General features: G+C 59.1%; 2 protein-coding genes across 2 annotated transcripts; one reads left to right on the plus strand and one right to left on the minus strand.

Moving 5' to 3' along the window:
• Nucleotides 1-5641: 5641 nt before the first annotated feature.
• HRG_11941 (PIF1 protein) lies at nt 5642-9695 on the plus strand (the record flags this gene model as incomplete). Its single annotated transcript, XM_044870411.1, has 8 exons — nt 5642-5793; nt 5879-6805; nt 7057-7486; nt 7571-7981; nt 8195-8462; nt 8569-8653; nt 8725-9191; nt 9241-9695. The coding sequence occupies 8 exons, from the start codon at nt 5642-5644 to the stop codon at nt 9693-9695; spliced, it is 3195 nt and encodes a 1064-aa protein (XP_044714496.1).
• Nucleotides 9696-17452: 7757 nt separating this feature from the next.
• HRG_11942 (PIF1-like helicase domain-containing protein) lies at nt 17453-20340 on the minus strand (the record flags this gene model as incomplete). The annotated part of the gene is made up of 8 exons (XM_044870412.1): nt 17453-17647; nt 17695-17740; nt 17795-18675; nt 18882-19303; nt 19392-19644; nt 19722-19782; nt 19843-20080; nt 20136-20340. The coding sequence occupies 8 exons, from the start codon at nt 20338-20340 to the stop codon at nt 17453-17455; spliced, it is 2301 nt and encodes a 766-aa protein (XP_044714497.1).
• Between the last annotated feature and the right edge of the window lie 60 nt (nt 20341-20400).

Below are 20400 nucleotides of genomic sequence, written 5' to 3' on the forward strand. Positions count from 1 at the left end.
CTCTTGAAGCCACCATGATAAAGCAGTTGTTGGCGCAATCTCATATGGATCACCTGAGATGTAATCTTCATACTCGTCTTGACTTGTAGGTCGAGCACAATTCTGCAGATTTCTTGAAATACGATCAAATGCATCAAGGCCATTGTCTTCTTCTTCGTCCAGTACATGATACGAAATTGTACCGTCGTTTGTATTTCGGTAAGAGTAGCAAAGGTCTTTGACCCGTTTGAAAGCAGTTTTATGCCACTTCTTCTAATTTGAGTGGATGTACGTCGTGCGATAGCTTGGATGAAGGACCAAAGAAGCGGCGTAATAGGGCGAATTCTCTTTATTGATAATTTCTTGGTCAAGGTAGCCTTTGAAGACACGGCCCAGATCCCACGCTTGCCCGTAGAGTTGATCAAATCCTTCGATGATGGACGGTTGAAGAAGAGATAAATTCTCTGCGACGTTGATGACATACTTTCTTGCCCTCAGGGTGTTTTCGAAAGCTGGCGGTGACAGAAGTACTGTAGGGATCATTCTGGGGACAATAAAGATAATATATGAGGCGGTTCCTGCCTTTGAACTCCGCTTCCCCTAACCCTTTTACTACCGGTACATTACTGCCAGATGAGCATGTTTTCATGATCCAAAAGCAGGTTTTCTCTTGTCTTGGGAGATATAGACGCGAATGAATCCGAAGCAATGGATTCAGAATCGAAGAAACATAACTAACACAGGCTCAGAATCCATTGTCGCCAGGTGATAATGGTATGCTGTGGGTTGGTGGTGAGGCTGATTTTGTGGATGTGCGGATTTGTAGCGGGGTTCCAGGCCCACAGCCCTGTAGGTAGCCCCCTGTAGGAACCCTTGTTAGTGGCGTGGTTCAGCCAATAGTATGGAAATACATGGATCCATATCCATACCTATTCCATGCCATTCATGGAAAGGGTATTTCCATATTTAGATATGGAAAACCACCCTGTCCTCGAGGGGTGGCCGGGGATGCGTCTCTTTTGGCTCGTTTTTCCTTAGGTGCCTCGTTGGAAGAAGAATCGTCGTCTATATCGTTAGTAAGAAAACCACTACCTCTTTTAATCCCTCCGTACGACCGTTTGGGCTGTTGCTCCGCAATTTCCCGGACTTTCCTAGCTGCAAGTTGGTAGGTCCACTGTGTTGAAGAAGCCGCTGCTAGGGATGATACTACTCCAAACCTCTTGTACCTGAGATTTCTCACTACAGGCGAGGTTAGACGGCTGTGTCAAGTGAGCGCGAGAGGGCGCTTACTCCTCCTTGCTCTGCAAAAGCTCATTGACTCTGTTTGCGTGTTGTTAGGTGCCGTAGTCTTGACCACAGTGGTTAACATACATCCGCTGGGTTTCCTTTATTCTAGTGCTATTCAGACTCTCCGTTTCGCTCTGTTTCCTGTGATTGGGTCATGACTTACTGAGAGTCCTGGAGCATCACCAGGTCTTCCAAACTATGAGACAAGTTAGCAGGCATTAAGGCTCACCATTTCAACCTGGACGATTACCTAGATAGCCTCGTTTATAGAGAACCAGACTCGCCATTATCTGGCACCACTGGGTCGCGTCAGTAAATGCCCCCAGGCACAGGGGTGTTTCAATACCACATGTCGCCCGTAACATGACCATTCCCGTAGGGGAAAGGAGCCTGGCAGGTCATTGGCTGCGACGCACAGTCCTTGGGCCCGTTTGAGGACCCAGTATCCGCTGGTCGCGACATCATACCGCTTCCCGAGACCTTCCTGATACCGGTTTGCGACAACCTGGCGGGTGCATTTTGCCCTCGATGTTTCCATTGCGGTGCGATCCTCCTAGCCAGAATGGCCTGAATGATCTCAGACTGCGACATGATTGAGCGGCGGAATCTGGGTGGTGTTTCTATTGTTGCGAGGCGAGCACGGCGATACATAAGGCAGGAACGCACAATTTTGTAGCTCGATCGTCTCGGTGAGTAACAGCCGCACGGTGCTGGGGTGAAAGGAACCGGCTTCGACACAAATTAGCTGTGACGATGAACGGCCAATTAAAGGAAGCCATGCGCCGCAAGTGATCCGATAGCGTCCGAGGTTGCAATGCCTGGAAGCTGTTTCATGGACTGTTTGTCCGCTCGTTTCTGGACAAAATGAGTTGACGCTATCCCCTCGAACTGCTACAGTACCTGGAGAGGGTTTGATCACCATTCGGAACGCGTAATGCTGTCCGGTGTCGAGATGCCGCCCAGGAGTCATGTAGTACTTAACTGGATGTCTTCAATTGAGATGTATACGCTGAACCATGCAGAAAAGCGCGACCGTCCGAATTCAGCTAAACACCTTTCCGCCAAGCGATTCAGGTGAGAACTCGGAGAGAGGCGGGAAGGCGCCGCGCGACGCCATTGGCTTACCTTACAACGATGAAACTCGTTATGACGAAGGTCCAATTGTTGCCTTTGTTCCAATTCCTATGCTATGGAAGCCATTTCCTGCCGAAGGTCGGTGACTTCTGCCGCAGTACGGCTACATCTTGCAAGCCGAAGTCATCTCGTAGCCGGGAAGTGCAATGACGACCGCAGACGGCCGCAAATAGACGCTCATCACATGGCATGGGCTGACACAGGACGCCGACAGCAAAAAGCGTGGGTCGATGTGTTCACTAAGCTGTGCTCTCAACCGCACTGGCCATAAACGTACTTTTGCTCTGTGCCCGTTGCTCTCGGAAATTAAAAAGAGTGTCAGACAGTTACGGCCCACACCTGGCACGACAGCGGCTGTGCAAAGCGACCTGAATGGCATCAGTCAATTGATGAGAATTATCTAAAGAACAAGAAGTGAGTGAACGAGCTGCAGGGAATTGTGCAGCTCTTTATACACAAATGAAAGACTTGTTGCCTGCGTTGCGTAGTAATACCGCCACTTCATGAGTAATCATCCTAGGCAGGCTTGATAACTTATGCGACAAAGAGCCGCCCATCCACTACTTTTGGACTAAGGCTCAGCGAGGTGGGAATACGTAATAAATAGTAGCGAATAACGTAACAAGAAAGTGGCTATGAGCCTGAATTGACCCATATTGGTAACGAGGTAAGGCAACCCCCTGGGTTGCGCACAAAAGCCTTGAGGAACGAAGACACGGTCGACTACCCGGCCGGCAGCGGAGACGGACGGCGTCGAGACCGGGCTGGAGGTCCCGTCGCAAGAGGGAGAGGCCGGCGCCGGCGACGACGCCGTGGAAGGAGACGACGGAGGGCCGAGGGAAGTGGCCGTCGGGAGGCCAAGGAGCGCGGGAGGACGCCAGAAGGAGAAGTCAGCGACGCGGCAGGGGAGGAGACGCATACAGGGCGGGGGGCATGGATGGTAGCCGTGGTCGCGGACGACGAGCGTGGGAATTGTAGACGACGGTATCGCCCGGGCCGGCGTGGAGACCGTCGCGGCACTCGAACCCCCCAGGGGAGGGCATGGGAGTGGACGTGGCTGTTAACGAAGAACCGATGCTCGGACCGGTCGGGGTCGACGACCGGCTGGCCGTAAATCGAGAGGTTTACCTAGGCTAAAGAAGAGAGAGACAGCCGGGTCGGCGGCATCCGGCTCCGCGCGGAGGGGCGCGTACTCGGCCGGGAGCAGCTACGAGGGGACGGGCAGGAAGACACGGGCGATAGCCTTCGGCGTTAAGGTTCTTGATGCGGTGCTCGTCTTAGTGGGCGAACCTCGAGGGGCAGTCGGGCTGGGCGAAGAACATCATAGACATGTCACCGTCGACGCTCTTGCCAGTACTAAGGGCCTCTTCAGATGCGGCGGAGAGGCGGCCGAAGACGGGGACGAAGACATGGCGAGGTTGTATAGCGTAAGAGCGACGCTGCCGTTTTGAATCGTTTAAGCGGGGCAGAATAGGAGCAGGAACTCTTCCTATTTTTGTATCGTTGGAAGAAACCGGCGGGGAAGTGAAGGGCCAGGGGCCGCCTTACAGAACACGAGCATAGATATTAACGGAAACACGGGAAAAATTTTAGCGGTTAGGAGAACATGGAAAGAGCGTTGTCTAGAGAATGCTATGAGAAGCGAGGGGAAAAGGGCAAAAAGGCGGTCTGCTTAGGGATAGAGGGGTTTTTTAAGACAACCGACATACGGGAAGCCATATTGTCACAGAATAGGGCAGCTTCATTGGCGACACGTTTAAGACATGGGGTTAAAAGCCAGTATGCAAGCATCTAACCTCGAACCAAGGCGCTTAGCGACATAGCTCCAGATAACAAGGAGAGCGTAGAATGTAAAGCACGAGTAAGAGGAAGGTGCCGTAGCGACTTACATGTAAAGACCGGCCTAGGCCGTTGCATGCGATAGCAGCAGGCAGTTCCCGGTAGGCTTAATGGAAAGTCGGCGCCGGTATAATGTGAAGAGCAGCAGCATGCTTATAGACGTACTACGGAGCTCTATATAGTACATAGGTCATTGTAAATGTAAAGTGTCCGTTACGCATAAGCTGCATGCCGAGTAGCAACATAAGCGCAAGACGAGCAGCCCAGGAAAGGACGTATACGTCGACGTCCGACTCACGAGGCTCCACGTCAGGGCATAGCAGCACGAGGTAGATGAGAGGTTTATAAAGGTAGTGGCAGCCAGTATCGCGATGGAGTCAGCTGCTGGAGGGGACCGCGCGGAGCAGGGGGCGCGAGCCCGGCGCAGGAAGCCCACGGACCGCGTGGCGCCTTGAGACGCCGGTCGAGGACGGTCCGGGCGGGGACGCTTGGAGACCGATAGGTGCGACTGCCAACGGCGGCGACATCGCCCAGCCTAGGCAGGGCGAAGCGGATATGGGAATAGGGTGGAACGGCCACACCACGCCGCAGCCGAGTGTCGACGAGGGCGCGAAGCGCAGGCGGGGAAGACCACCGAGGCAGCAGAGACTCCAAGCCGACGCAAGGCAGCAGGCGTTGCGGCGTATCCAGCCCCGGCCGACACCGATCGCAGCCGGTCTCACACCGCCGCCGAGCGAGGGCGGCCCGCCTAGAGGCCAGCAGGCGCCGCGGCACATACGGGCTCGGCCGGTTCTGAGGCGGAGTCCACGCGGCGCCCCCACCGAGGCGGGACCGAGCGTCGGAAGCACGGACAGCCAACAAGCCGGTACGGTCGCAGAGCGAGGCCAAGGCGCATGAAGACGGCTAACGGGGCGCAGGCAGGACAATGAATCGGCAGCCCGGGGAGAGCGGAAGAGGAAGGCCGCACCCCGGCGGGCAGGCCTTAGGAAATGCTCCCGGGTCCGGGTGGGCCAGAAAACCCCAAGACGGAGGGCTGCAGGCCGAGGACCTAGCCAGCGTACTGCAGCACCTCGAGGAGGAGTTCGCGGCGGGCGAGAGGCTCGCAGACGAGCAGACGTGGTGCATGCCGGTGCCGCGCGCGAGGCAGGTGCGAACGGTGCAGAGGTTCTACCGGGCGTTCCACGACGCCGGCACGCTACCGGTCTTGACCTGCAAGGTATGTTACCGGAAGCGGTCAAGAGAGGAGCTAAGGAAATGGCGTGGGAGGTGGCCATGGCGGAGCCCCGTCACGGAGGGCGGCCGGTCTCTATTCGCGTGCCGAAGCTGCTTCCCCGAGGGCCGGGCGGTGCCGGTATGCGCAGAGTGCGCGCGGTGCCTCGGGCGTGAGAGGGCTTCGCCTGGCATGCACCTCCACGGCCGGCTCGGCTGCGAGCACGCGTACCCCGACGAGCTCAAGGGCCTCACGCCGGTCGAGGAGAAGCTGATCTCGCTCAACTCGTGCTACGGCTTCGTGACGAGGTATAGCATCCCCGGCGGGCAGAGGCAGAGCGTGAGGTATCCGAGGCACGTCAAGGGCCATATCACGGTATTCCCGAATGACGTGCAGGGCTGGTGACCAAGGTGCTCCCGCACCCGCTAGTCCGGTTATGGACGAGATCCATGTCTCGTGGCAGGGGGCCGAGAAGCCGGGGCCACGCGACCTGTCGGGCCTCCTGTCGGTAAGGCGGCGGGCGGTCGAGAGGGCGCTCGTCTGGCTTAAGGAGAACAACCCGCTCTACGGCGAGGTCGAGATCGACGTGGCGGAGATGGAGAGCTGGGGGGCGCCGCCGCACGGGGTGCCGTCGGTGGTATGCGAGCGCCTGGAGCGAAACGAGCCGTCAGCGCGGGAGAGGACGCGGACCGCGCAGGTGGTGCCGCCGACGGAGCGGGCCATGGACGACGAGGGCGCGGTCGAGATCGAGGAGATCCTCGTCATGTTAAGCCAGGGGCGGGATCCCGCGGAGAGGAGTCGCGACGTCAGGCCCACGTGCGACGACGAAGAGGACGGCGCTAGGCCCGAAGAGGGCGGGGAAGTAATCAACGAGGTGACGTCGTCCGGCATGTTCCCGCTCGACGGGCCGCCAGGGGTGGCGGACGCCGAGAAGATTCGCTTCGCCCGCGACGCCGTCGGGCCCGACGGAGCGCGCGCCCGCGCAGGCCCGAGGACGTGGGTGGGGACGGCGGCCGGAGGGGCGGCGCGCGGCGGCGATGGCGACAAGTACGAGCCCTATATCCAGGTACGGCGCGGCAACGAGTTCGCCGACTCGGCGGACGCCTCCTTCTTCGCCAAGACCTTCCCGACGCTATTTCCCTTTGGCGTGGGGCCGAGGCTCGCCGACGAGGCCGCTACCCGTGGAAGCGAGACTACCGGGTGGCGGGGCCGGGCTGCCGAGGCGGAGCGGGTCGCGGAGGGCCTCACGTCGACCCGGAACATGAACCTCCAAGCATGGGCCGACGTCGTGCTACGGCGCCACGGCGGCCGGTTCGCGACGCATCCCATCTTCGCCTTCCTAGTGTTTAATATGGGGTGCGGTCTAGGAACCGCCAGGCCAGTATGCTAGGCGTAACGAGGAAGAACTTCGCAAAGGTCGAGGGTCTACTAAAGTCGTTAACGACGCAGAGGCTCGAGGCGGCGAGGTCGAGCTCGAGGCCACGGGCAAGACCGGCGACGACGGGGTAAAGGCTCCTCCGGTCCCTATCGGTGTTTGGCCACCGGCAGCCGATGTCGAGGGAGAGCCGCCTAAGTATGCGGAAGAAGATACTATCTCTCATCGTCAGATACGGGGTGCCGGCCATTTGGTTCACGCTAAACCCGAACGATATTACGAACCCGGTAAAGCTACGGCTGGCGGCGTACCGCGCCCGCGACCCCGAAGCGGCCGAGGCCTTCCTAAGAGAGCTAGGGACTGCGTATAAGCGGGTGCGGCTGGCGATAGCGGACCCGATGAGCGCGGCCGTCTTCTTTCACCGGGAGATAAAGCTCTTCTTCGAGCATTACGTCGACGTCGGGGACGAGTCGGTGTTCGGGCACGTCGGGGCGTACTACGGGGCGGTAGAGACGAACGAACGAGGTGCTCTCCACCTCCACGGGCTTCTCTGGCTAAAGGGCAATGCGCGCCTCGGCGAGGCGCTGGCCGGCGCCGGCGGCGAGGAGCAGGCAGCGTACCGGGAGCGAATAATCCGCTACGTAGACAGCGTCTTCTCCGAGGTAAGGCGGACGACGTCTAGAGGCGTAGCCTCCCGGCTCCGTCGAACGCAGACTAAAGGGGCCGAAACTAACCCTAGGCCGTAGGAGCTAGACGCAGAAGGGCACCACGCTGTGCAGGCGGAGCGGTCGATCACGGCGCACATGTCGTCGTGGCTTGACGACGTCGAGCGCTTAACGGACGCGTTCGACGAGGAGGCCAACTTCTGCGCCGGCGCGACGCAGGTCCACACGCATAGCGCGACCTGCGTCAAGTACTCGCTCGCGGGGGCCGGTCGTAAGGGCGACCTCTGCCGTTTTAAGGCGCCCTGGAGGCTAGTAGAGAGGACGGCGCTCACGGCGGACGGCGTGCTGGAGATCCGGCGGACACATAGCATGGTGAACCGGTGGAACAAGGCGATGGCGGTAGGGCTGCGGCACAACCACGACATCTCGTTCATCGCGACGCAGCGCAAGACCATGGCCCTGATCTACTACATCACCAACTATGCGACTAAGGTAGAGGACCCTACGTGGAAGCGGGTGGCCGCCGCGGCCGAGTTACTCCCGACCTTAGAGCCGACAGCGAGAGCAGTATCCCCAGCGCCGACCGCAACGATAGCGGGAACGGAGCCGGAGAGGAGGCCGCGGCGGACCCTATAAGGGGAACAAGACGAGGTGTTCCTACTAAAGGCGGCGAACCGAATCTTCACGGAGCGCCCGCTATCCCAGGTCGAGGTGATCGCCGACCTCCTGGGGTATCCCGCGGAGTTTTGCAGCGGCGCGGCGTGGGCGTACGTGAACACGAACCAGCTCTACTGGGCCGTCTTCCGCCAGTGGCGGCACCTCCGACTGGCGAGCGGGGTAGAGGCGACGGCGAGCGACGCGCCGGACGAGACGGTCGTCGTCGAGGAGGCGGGGCCGAGGATCTCCTTCATCGAGGCCTACCGGCATAGAGGCGGGCTCCTAGGGCCTCTGTCTCTACGACTACGCGTCGCTCGTAAGGCTGAAACGGAATGGCGGAGGCGCCGAGGGCTGCGCGGCCTGGGGCGAGATACCCTTTAACGAGAGCTGGGCTCCGGGAAGGACTGGGCGCAAGTGCTCAGACGGCCGGGTAAGGGGCGAGCGTACGCCTGACGGGTACCTCAGTAAGGAGTTCGGCGAGGAAGACGAGGAGTCATGTCATCGGAGGTACGTATAGCAAAGCCGAGGGCGTACCGTCGGACGGCGACGCGGCCCGTGGCCCGGCTAACGGTGCAAAGGGCGGCGGTGCAGCATCTAGCGCTGTTCGTGCCGTGGGAGGCATTCGTCTGCGAGGAGACGGGCGACATCAACGACATCTGGGCGCGGGGCGGGCGGCGCTGGCGCCGAGGATCGCGCGGCTCGCGGACAACGTACAGCTGCTCCGGCGGTCGGCGGAGGACGCCAAGCGCGACGCCAGGCAATGGGCCGCTACGACCGAGGAGGGCGAGCCGGCGGCGGCGGCACGCGCCAACGAGGGCGCGGAGGAGGCGGCCGAGGGGCGGGCAGGTGTACCGCGCCGGCGGCGCAGGCGACGCGGCGCGGCTCATCGACGTTGTCCGGAACGCCGCCGGCGCGGGCCAGGTAACGGCGCGGTCGGCGGAGCTGCTGGCGATGACGCAGCAGCTCTGCCGGTTTCAGCAGTCGGCGCTCGTCGGCGGCCGAGCTCGATGCGACGGTGGTGGCGGGCGAGGCGGGGCCGAGGCGGGTAATCCTCGCGGGGTCGACCCTCTCCGGGGCGGCGCTGCCGCGGCAAGAGCAGGTAAGAGCCATCAAGTCGCAGCAGAGGAGCGCCGCGCGGGAGCGGGGGGGCGATCCAAGGAATCAGGGCGGCGCGGCGGCGTCGGCGCCCGGGGCCGACCGAGGTGCGGCGCTACGCGGGGTGATGGGCGGCTTCGGCGAGGACGACGTCGAGGTGACGGCAGCGGACGCCGACGCGGGGATGCGTGTGCGGCTCGGCCCGTCGAGCTCGTTTGTCGCCGCCGGCAGGGAGCTAGCGGGCCGGCTAACGCTTAACGAGAAGCAGTCGATCGCCCTCCTCATCATATGCCGCCAGCTCGATCAGGCCCGGCAGGGCGGCGACGCCGGCGACAGCGGCGACGCCGGCCAGCTCTGTCTATTCGTCGGCGGCGAGGGCGGTACCGGCAAGTCGCGCGTCATTGAGGCGCTCGTCGAGCTGTTCGCCCAGAGGACCTATCGAGCCAGCTACTAATCACGGCGACATCGGGGACGGCGGCGGCGCGGATCAACGGCATCACCCTGCACTCGGCCTGCGGCCTCTTGGTCGGCCAGGGCGGCCAGGCGGGGTCGGCGAGGAGGTAGACGGGGTGCGGCTGCCGGGACAGGGCGAACGCTTCGTCGACGGCCGGTCGCGGATGGACTGGCAGGAGAAGGAGGTGCTGGTGATCGACGAGGTCAGCATGCTCGGGGCGCGCACGCTGCACGCGGCGAACGAGCAGCTCTGCCGGCTGCGGGCTCGCCGCGGGACTTCGGCGGCATCCCGGTAGTCATCCTCTGCGGCGACTTCCATCAGTTCCGGCCGGTGCAGGAGCGGTCGATCCTGCTGCCGAGCGCGGCGGTGCCGTGGGACGCGGACGGCGCGTTCGCGGCCGAGCGGCGGCGGCAGCACGATAAGGCGCACGCGCTATGGAGGAAGTTTACGACGGTCGTCATGCTCGACGAGCAGATGCGCGCCGCCGGCGACCCGGAGCTACGGCGGCTGCTCGGGCGGATCCGGCGGGGGGAGCAGGACCGGTCGGACCTGACCTCCTCAACTCGAGGTGCTACCGGGCGGGCAGGCGGATACCGTGGGAGACTGGGGTGACGGTGGTGACGCCGCTTAACAGGAATCGCTGGAACCTCAACCTAGAGGCGGCCCTCGCGTTCCGGGCCCGGCAACGGACGGCGGCGCGCATCTTCGTCTCCGAGCATAAGTGGAGGGACGGCACGCCGACGGAGGAGGAGGCGGTGCTGATGCTAGGCCAGGGCGACGACAGCGCGACTCCGGTGCCGGCCGTCTTCCTCTTCGTGCCCGGCATGCCGGTCGTCGTGAACCAGAACACGCACCAGGGCTGAAGCTAGTGAACGGGGCCGGGTACACGGCGGTCGACGTCATACCCGACCGGGCCTTCCCCGGCCACCGGGTCTCGGCGGAGCTGACAATGCACTTCGGGCCGCCGGTCGGCATGGTGCTGGCCTCGGAGACGACCAAGGATTTCCACTTCGTGGGGATGCCGTCCGGGACGATCCTGCTGACGCCCATCAGCGTCAAGATCCAGGCCCAGCGGAAGCGGCCGTGGCAGCGGAACGACGTTAGCCGGAGGGCCTGCCGTGCGCCGCGGCCTTCGCCTGCACCGACTACAAGGTGCAGGGCGGGACGCTGGAGCGCGTGGCGCTGGAGCTCCGGGGGGCGAGGACGACGACCGTCGACGGGCGCGCGGTACCGTCGCCGTGCGACCCGTATAGCCTATACGTGCAGCTATCGCGGTGCCCGACGCTCGACGGCATCATGCTCGTGTCGGAGGTGCGGGAGAGGGACCTGGTAGGAACAGGGTGCCCGAGGAGATGACGGCGGCGCAGGCACGGCTAGAGAGGCTCAGTGAGAGGACCGTCGGGAGGCGCTACGCTGGCTCGGCGATGACCTCCGGGGCCGCGGGAGGGACAAGACGAGACTGGGGGGGGATAAATAGATAGAACGCCCAACTATTTCCTCATTAGGCCCGAGCCGCAGAACCACCGTTCTCACAAAACCTCGGCGGGGGCAAGTTCTATACGTCTTCTTCCAAGACACCCCAAAAGAAAGGCAAAGGGCCCGGCTAGGAGTGATAGGCGGCCGAGAGGGCGGACGAAACAGGGCCGTTCCATCAGAAAAAAAGGAGGCCGGAGGAAGGAGCGGTAAGCAGTCGAGGTTGCGGGGAAGCTTTCAAACCATGATAATTTCCTTTCCGACCAATCAAAAGGGAGGAACCCGACCAATCAGAGGACGGGAGTTTGGGGGGGAAAAAATTGGGTTGGGTGGTCGCGCGATAAGAAGAGGCCTTTCGTTCCTCAAGGCAAACGCGATAAGAAGAGGCCTTTCGTTCCTCAAGGCAAACGTAACCTACTGGATCCATTGATCCTCTTCTCCAGCCATCGCTTTTAAGGTCTTTTTGCAGTGGTTTGTGTTACGGGGTCAGCACTGTTGGCACAGGTGCTGGGCGTAATTGATGTAAATTGAGCTACAAAGAGTGTAAAGGGGAGACGTGTCTACATCGCTCCCTTTAGGAGTCGTGTCCGTGGCGCTCGCACGTGACTAGTCTGGCCATGCCAGATCTACACATCGGGGCGTAGCCCCTTACATTAGCCCCCTACTCCTCTCTGGCGCTGGTGCCCTTTTTCCTGTTCCTGGTCCCCTCTACAACGATCGTAGGGCCGTCGTCTATAGGGTCTGGTGCCGTTACTATCGACGGGGCGTCGCCATTAGTCCTAGCCCGTAGTGGTCCGCGTATTCTCTTGCCCTGTATCTGCAGCTGTGGTTGTATTCCTTCGACTTGCCCCTGGATTTGGGCCGGCTGTGCTTCCGTTGCCACTCGTCGGTGCTGGTATGGTCCATCGTTTTCGAGAGCCGGGCCGTATCTCTGTTCGTACTTATCCAAGGCCGCTGTCTGTTGCATATTGTCTAAAGAGGTCCAGGTCGGGTCTTGCCAACCTTGCCAGCGTACAAGGACTTCCGCCTACGGCCGCGGCCGGTTCTCTTCCACCTAGCGCATAGTATTTCCTCTACTACTTGGTGAGCCTCCCGTCTACTTGGATAGATGGGGTTGAGCGTCTGTGCGTTGCTGACCAGGCATTGGGTCCGTCCCCGCTCTCCGGAGTTGGTCGACGTGGAACCTATTATAGCAGCCCCTCGGGAGGTCTGCTAGTTCAACCGTGTACGGGTCGAGTACCTTGCTTATCGTATACTTAGCGTGCAGCCAGTCGAACTTCTTCTTAGGTCGCTCTGACGCGTAGTTCCGTAAGTCAAGCCAAACCTTATCGCCTACTTCGAAGCGTTCTGCCGCGTTCCGTCGTCTGTTAGCGAAGCGTTCTTGTTGCTGCGTAGCTGTCGCCATTGATGCTTGGCAGAGGTCCGTAATCTGTTGTAGTTTGGTAACAAATTTCTTTGCCCTGGTTTCTGGCGAATGCTGAGGATACTCTTCCGCATATGCTTCCGTAACGAGGGAACTGGTGACTTCGGCTCATAGCCGTGTATAGCGAAGAATGGGGACATCCCTATAGAGGTATTGACCCGACCGTTTAACGCCATCTGAGCCGCGGGAACCCACTTATCCCAGTCGTTCTGGTTCTGGTTAATCACGGCGCGGAGGTATGCCTGTACTTCTTGGTTCATCCTCTCAGGGCCTCCGTCGGTTTGGGGTGGTACGCCGTGCTGCTGCTGGTCGATCCCCAGTAACTTGCATGTGCCTCCAAAGCGGCCTACCCAATTCGAGCCCCTATCGCTCGTTATAGCGTCGGGCCACCAGTGGTAGCGGGCGAAGCACCATAGAAAGCGCTCTGCACATGCTTCCGCTTCCATCGTTGGCATCGGTTCGAGTATAACTTCCTTACTTAGCCGGTCCTTGATAACCCAGAGGCAGCGGTTACCGTTCGCAAGGGAGGTCCGTAATAAAGTCCATCTGTATCTGGCGGAAGAAGCGGTCCGGTACGGGTAGCGGTCTAAGTAGACCCCTTTATGCTCACGCCATATCTTCGTACGGCCGCAGACATCGCAGTTACGCAAGAAACGTCGGATATGCTGTTGCATTAGCGGCCAGTAGAAGTCCCTGGATACGGCTTCTATCGTCCCTTCCGTCCCGGGTGGCCTACTACATGGGTCATGAACCTTCTGGATTAAGGAGCCCGTAATTCGTTTAGCGACTCCTGCTCTAGCGGTGCTGCCTTGGCTGCTGCTTCTGTCGTGATCGGTGCGCCTGGCACCCATAAGCGGCCACGTAGTCGTAGGTGCCCCCGAGGATCAATAAGTCCCTGCACATAGAAATGGGCACCCCCCTGTTTTGGGCACCCCAAAAAATTCACGACCATTTTCAACACCATTAATTCAATCCCTTCTCACTGCCCACCACCGTGCACTACGATACAATCGTCACCTATTTCTGAAACCTCAGCTTCGGTTTCATCAGATTCTTCATTCTCAGCTGCGTTCACCTCCTCCTGCGCCCGTCGTATTGCCTCAATATTGGCGAACCTCGAATTCGGGCTCGTGACCACCCTCTTCCTTTTTTTCGGCTTGACGGCCGCCAATTGTGTTTCCAGTGCCTGAATCTGCAATTGAGCTTTTGCTAAAGGCCATCCTTCTCGTCAAACCCTTTGTGATCTTCCTGAACAGCAATCTCTTCGTGGGCACGTCGTCGTCTAGCTGGTTGAATTGAACTACCTGAACCTTCAGATCTTGCGAGCGCCTCGGGTCGACCACGCAATCTGGGATGTGTCTGATTGCCAGTCACTGGTGGGTAAGTGGCTATTGAATGCATTGGCCACATTTTTCGCGTTCCTTTTGCGTCTGTTGCTGTTCTCCAGCAGAAGAGGGCTCAAAGTGGCTTCGCCATCGACACCGGCCACAAACCCGTCGCTTTCCAGCCACCCTTGATGTTTGACACAGTGAGCGCTTGCTCGCGTGCTTTCTGGTAGCAGGAAAGAAAGTTTTGCTTGCCGACTGGGCTTGAATCGGTCAGGAGGCTGAGAAATCCGACCTGTTTGCGGTAGTAGTGCTTATGTTCATAGATCCTCGCTGGTCGGTTACCGAAAGTTTGGCTTTGGAGAAGAGCCGCTCTGTCTCAGTAGACATAGGCGCAATCGATAGAAGGTCAATGGCCATCAAAGATAAGTTAGGGAACCGTCGCCGCTGCGCTGACTCTAACCACCATTTCAACGGATCCGATACCATCACCACAGGCTCGCGGCAATACACTTCGTACTCGTCGTCATCCATGTTGAAAATCGTAGCCTTTTGCTCTTTCATCCACATTTGTACCCATTTGGTCGTCTTGCACTTGGCTCTTGTGCGGAAGCTGGTCGAAGAACAGGGCAGGGAGTGGTAGATTTGTATGCCTCCTCCAGAGCTCCCCTACCCGAGCTTTAGCTCTCTCAATCCATTCATTCTTGTCGTCCCAAGTCTTCTCCATATAGGCCCACTTGAGGAAGGATTTAATACCGTCGCTGCTGAATAGACTGGCGAATCTTCCGTCAATTCGTAGTAGTCGGCTAATTTGGCCCATGTCGTCTCCATCATTGTAGCCAAGTGGGGGATGGTAGTGGCCTCCTTGGCCGCTTCAATGTGATGCAAGAGATAGTCCATGGTTGGCAGAACGTCAGAGATGGAATTGCCGGTGCCTTCGTTGGCCATTGTAGCGTCGTGAAAAGGTTCGAGAAATTTGTGAATTTCAGCCAAAGTAACCCAGTCAGAGGAAGTCAGAGCATCGTCTTGCAGGGCAGGCTCTTGAGCACAAAATATGGTGATGCCTTGACGGACTTTTGTTCTAAGGCCCACTCAACCATGCTATGCCACGAATTCCAACGAGTGTCATTGTCGCGCCGTAGCCGTAGACCGTCAGTGAGACCAGTGAATGTCTGAAGTCGCTGGGAGTCCAGGTGATGTAGACCACGATATTATGCAATTTGCCTATCGCCCCTCGCTTTCTCCATTGCTTAACTTCGTCGTCGGACGGTCCGTGGTAGGAATCTGCTGTGGGTGGTCGCTTTCCTATGAGGAACTCCATCACGGCCAGGTTAATGATGTGGCCGAAACAGCGAAGTCGGTGAGGAAGAGGATCGTAGAAAACTTCGAACTCGTGCTCCAAGTCGTCGGAGACTTTGTCGATCATGGTATTCATGTTGGTGGCATTATCCATCATAAAGTATCCAACTTTTGTCGCTATTCCATATTCTCGTATGAACTCCATGATGGCTTCTGCCATGTTCTCGCCGCTGTGCTGTCCTTCCAATTCTTTTATCCTCACCACCAGGGACTGCAGACCATGATCTTCGGTAACGAATTGAACTGTAAACCCTATTACGCCCAAACAATTCGGCGATGTCCAATTGTCTGGAACAATGTGGATTGACGAGAGAGCATTCTGCAGAGCTCGCTTTACAAACTCCTTCTTGTTGTCGTAGCCCCATTGTAAGTCATTTTTAACCGTGTCGCCGGACCTCGGGAGGAGATCATCGGCGGCCGGACGGATATACCGGATAAAGTCGCGAAAGGCCGGCTGCTCAACATGAGCAAATGAGAGGCTGCAAGCTACTGTATAACGGCAGTACAGTTCGCGGAGAGTCGCTTGATCTAGGCATCTTCCTCTGCGGTCGCCTTGCGTTTCTTGGTGGAGAACAAAGTTCCATTGGCCAGGAATGCGGTGATGTCTCCGAGGCGACTTTGCGTCACTTCCGCCTGATCTCCTGCCGCCCAGAAATAATGATATTGTGCTCCTTTCGCAAATGATTGACGATGGCGGACGACCCACCACAGTAATTGTATTTCTTCGCTCTTTTCTTGTCGAAGCAGGGCTGGCAATGCCACCATTTCGTTCCATTGGAATCAACCCAAGCTGCCGGAATACTCCTACCTTCTTCTCTTCGACAATACTGCCAAATAGGAGACGTCTTTCGGCGGTAGACGCTAAGGACAGGCGAAGAGGATGGTGCCGGTGACGGGGAAGCCGCTGTCCCACTAATAAGGTCAGAATCATCTATATAGGTGCCAGCCTCAGGTGATCCACGATGGAGGACATGATCCTCTAGGGACTGCACTAGACAATAAGAGTGGCGATCATGGGAATCTGGCGGAGAGCAGGATTGGTGGGATAAACCGGATTGTTTGTGGCAGCTCCGGTCAGATCATTCTGTGGTGGACAACTTCCTCTTTTGACCACCCTAGGAAGTCCTAGTGATTTGGTTTGGACCACAGAATCCAATTAATTTGAGTTTGCCGGCCAATGATCGGTCATATCCCTTTTAGCGTCGGCGCACAACGAAACTTAACATCGTCGCGAATTGTTCCGTACGTGCTCGCTTCGCGCTCGTCTCGCGCTCATCTCGTGCCAGCCAAGCGACACGCCCCAGTGTTCCTAACGTCGGCATCCAATTTGCGTACGCAACGGCGGTGGAGATCCTCAGTTGAGCCTCGACGAGAAGAGCATCAGAAGGCTTGCGGTGCATCGACCTATGAAGCTAATGATTGGTGTAGCTGGGGCCGTAGAAGTGTGGCCGAGGCTCAATCTGCGCTTTGGACTGTAACCCGACTGACAAACTTGAACAAATTGGCAGGGCAACATCCGGTATAATGGGTTTTCTCGACCAGAAACGATAACTTAGCAACATGTTTTGATAGCATAATAAAGTCAATAACAGGCGGAAGCTCTTAGCAAAGCTTGTGTTTAGACGCTTACCAGTATGCTTAATTACAACGGAAAGAAGCGAATGTATTGGCATCTCAACTGCTTCGCATAAATATTGACGAGCCAGCCTGCCTCCTACCCTAGAGATGACAGATAGGTTAGAGGCTACCTGGCACCCCGCCTTTATACGGTGACATAACGGGTATATCATAACTCCCCGACCGGGGTTCCGCCACTTGGATCATTCAGCCCGAAGGGCGTTTGCCTTGAGGAACGAAAGGCCTTCTAACGTGCCCCGCTGACCCCGCCCTCTCCCCCAAAGTTCTCCGCCCCTTGATTGGTCCCTTGTGATTGGTCCTCCTTGCCTCCCTCCTCGTTGGTCGCTGCCCTTCCCCGGCTTCTGTTGCCTTTTCGCGTGCCTTATCCACCACTAGGCGCCTCCCACCTGTCTGCCGCCTGCCGACTCTTCCCGCCTGCCGAACTCTTCATCGCGTCACCTAGCGCGGCCGCCTTGACTCTTCAGCATCACCGTCCAGCCAGCGCAACGCCTCCTCAACGGTCCTCTCGCTCAGTACCTCGAGCCTGGCCTGTGCGGCAGTCATCTCCTCGGGACCCGGTTGCCCACCAAGTCTCTGTCCCGCACCTTGGACACGAGCATGATGCCGTCTAGAGTTCGGCAGCGCGATAGCTGCACGTACAGGCCGTACGGGTCGCACTGCGAGGCACCACCGTTCCATCCATCTTCGTCGTCCGTGTCCTCGCAGCTCGAGGCCACGCGCTCCAGCGTTTTGCCCTGCACCTTGTAGTCCGTGCACGCGAACGCTGCTGCGCACGGCAAACCCTTTCGGCTGACGTCGTTGCGTTGCCACGGCCTTTTTCGCTGGCACTGTATCTTAACGGTCATGGGTGTCAACAAGATCGTGCCCGGCGGCATCCCGACGAAGTGGAGATATCTCGTCGTCTCCGATTCGAGAATGATCCCCGCCGGCGGCCGAAGTGGATCGTCATATCGGCCGAGATCCGATGCCCCGGGTACGCCTTGTCGACAATGACCTCCACCGCCGAGTAGCTCGCGCCGTTCACTAGCTTCAGCCCCTGGTGGGTGTTGTGGTTCACGACGATGGGCATCCCGGCCACGAACATGAAGACGGCCGGCACCGGGATCGCGCTATCGTCGCCCTGGTTGAGTATCATGATCGCCTCTTCCTCCGTCGGCAGCTCCTCCTTCCACTTGTGCTCGGAGATGAAAATGCGCATCGTCGACCGCTGCTGGACCCGGAACGCCAGGCTCGCCTCCATGTTCAGGTTCCACCGATTCCTATTGAGCGGCGTCACCACGGTGATGCCCGTCTCCCAAGGGATCCGCCTTCCCTCCCGGTAGCACCTTGAGTTGAGGAGGTTTAGATCCGTCCGATCCTGCACGCCTAGACGGATCCGCTTCAGCAGCCTCTGCAGCTCCGGGTCGCCGGCGGCGCGCATCTGCTCGTCCAGCATGACGACCGTCGTGAACCTCTTCCACAGTGCGTGCGCTTTGTCGTGCTGGTGACGCTGCTCGGCCTTGAACGAGTTGTCTACGTCCCACGAGATGGCCGCGCTAGGCAGGACGATCGACCTCTCTTGGACCGGCCGGAACTGCTGAAAATCTCCGCAGAAGAGGACGATGGGGATCCCCCCGAAATCTTGCCGCGATCCGCGAAGCCGGCGAAGCCGCTCGTTCACGGCGTGCAGCGTCCGCGCCCCGAGCATGCTCACCTCGTCGATGACGAGCACATCCTTCTCCTGCCAATCCATTCGAGACTGGCCGTGGATGAACCGCTCCGCCTGTTTCGGCAGCCGCACCGTCAAGGTCTTTGACCATGTTCGCGCCCCGCCCCTTGGTCTTTAGTGAACCCGCAGGCGGGTGGATCGTGATGCCGTTGATCCGCGCCGCCGCAGTCCCCGACGTCGCCGTGATCAGCAGACGATTCGAAAGGCTCTTTTACTGAACAGCTCGACGAGTGCCTCGATGATTCGCGACTTGCCGGTACCGCCCTCGCCACCGACGAACTGGCGCAGCTGGCAGGCATCGCCCCGGCGGTCTGCTGCATCAAATCGAGCTGGCGGCATATTATCAGAAAAGCGATGGACTGCCTCTTGTTCAGCGTCAGCCGTGTTGCCAACACCTTGCCCGCCGCGAGGAAGGAGGTTGATGGGCCAAACTGAACGTCCATTCCCGCCCCTGCGTCGATAGCGGTCTCGTCGGAGTCGGCCATCGTCATTTCGATCTCGTCCTCCCCGAAACCGGTCATCACCCTTCGCAACGCTGCGCGGCGATCGCTTTCCCAGGCGGCGGGCGTGCTTTGTATCCCTTGGATCATCCTCTCCCTCTCCTTCGAGGCACTTACCTGCTGCGACTTGATAGCCTTGACCTGATCCTGCGGCGGTAGTGCGGCCCCGGAAAATACCCGCCCTGGCATGCTTAACCGCCTCTCCCTCGTTCGATCAGCGCCGTGGCCTCGAGCTCGGCCGTCGAGCGCAGCGCCGATGCTGAAACCGACAGAGCTGCTGTATCATTGCCATGAGCTCCGGCGACTTGGCCGTCACCTGATTCGCTCCCACTGCACCTCGGACGACGTCGATGAGCCGCGTTGCGTCTCCGATGCTGTTGGGCTGATATGTCGCTGCAGACTCCGCGCCCGCCTCGCCTGCTCCACCCTCCTCGACGTGTGCGACCGTCGGGTCGCCATCGCCGGACGAGGCTGCCCATTGCTTGGCGTCGCGTTTTGCGTCTTCGGCGAATCGTCGAAGCAGCTGCACGTTGTCGACGAGACATGATATTCTCAGGGCCATAGCGTATCGAGCCCGCGCCCAGATGCTGTTGATCTCACCTGTTCCTTCGCCCAGGAAGGACTCCACGGCACGAACAGCGCAAGATGCTGCACGGCTGCCCTTCAGGGGTGGGTTAGCCTCTCCGATAATGCCCGCTGACAGAGCAGTTGCCATACACACCTCCGGTAGCACGACTCGTCATCGTAGGTGAAGTCCTTGCTCAGGTAGCCGTCGAGGCAGACGGTAGCGTGCTTGCCCGGCCGCCTGAGCACCTGAACCCAGCGTCGTCCCGGCGCCCATCCATCCTCGAAAGACATCTCCCCCCAAGCCGCCCAGCTCTCGTCGTTGCCGATGCGTTTCAGTCTGACGATCGATATGTAGTCATACAGGCATAGGCCTTTCAGCAGCTCTCCCGGTGCTGGTACGCCTCGACGTGGGAGATTCTCAGGCCTTCTTCTTCGACGACGACCGACTCATCAAGGTGTCATCCATAGCCGCAGCGCCACTGGCTTCTCGGAGATGCCGCCATCGCCGAAAGACTTCCCAGTACAGCAGAGAACAGTTCAGGTACGCCCACGCGCTGCTGTCGGTGAACTCGGCCGGATATCCGAGAAGGTGAGCGACGACCTCGACCTGTGATAGCGGACGCTCCGTGAACACGCGGTTCGCCACTCTCATCAGGAACTGTCGCGTCCTGTTCCCTTGACAGGGTCATCGGTGGCAGCGTCTCCGCCACCG

The sequence above is a fragment of the Hirsutella rhossiliensis genome (genome assembly GCF_020360975.1).
Source record: "Hirsutella rhossiliensis strain HR02 chromosome Unknown scaffold00029, whole genome shotgun sequence".
In the NCBI taxonomy this organism is placed as follows: Eukaryota; Fungi; Ascomycota; class Sordariomycetes; order Hypocreales; family Ophiocordycipitaceae; genus Hirsutella; species Hirsutella rhossiliensis.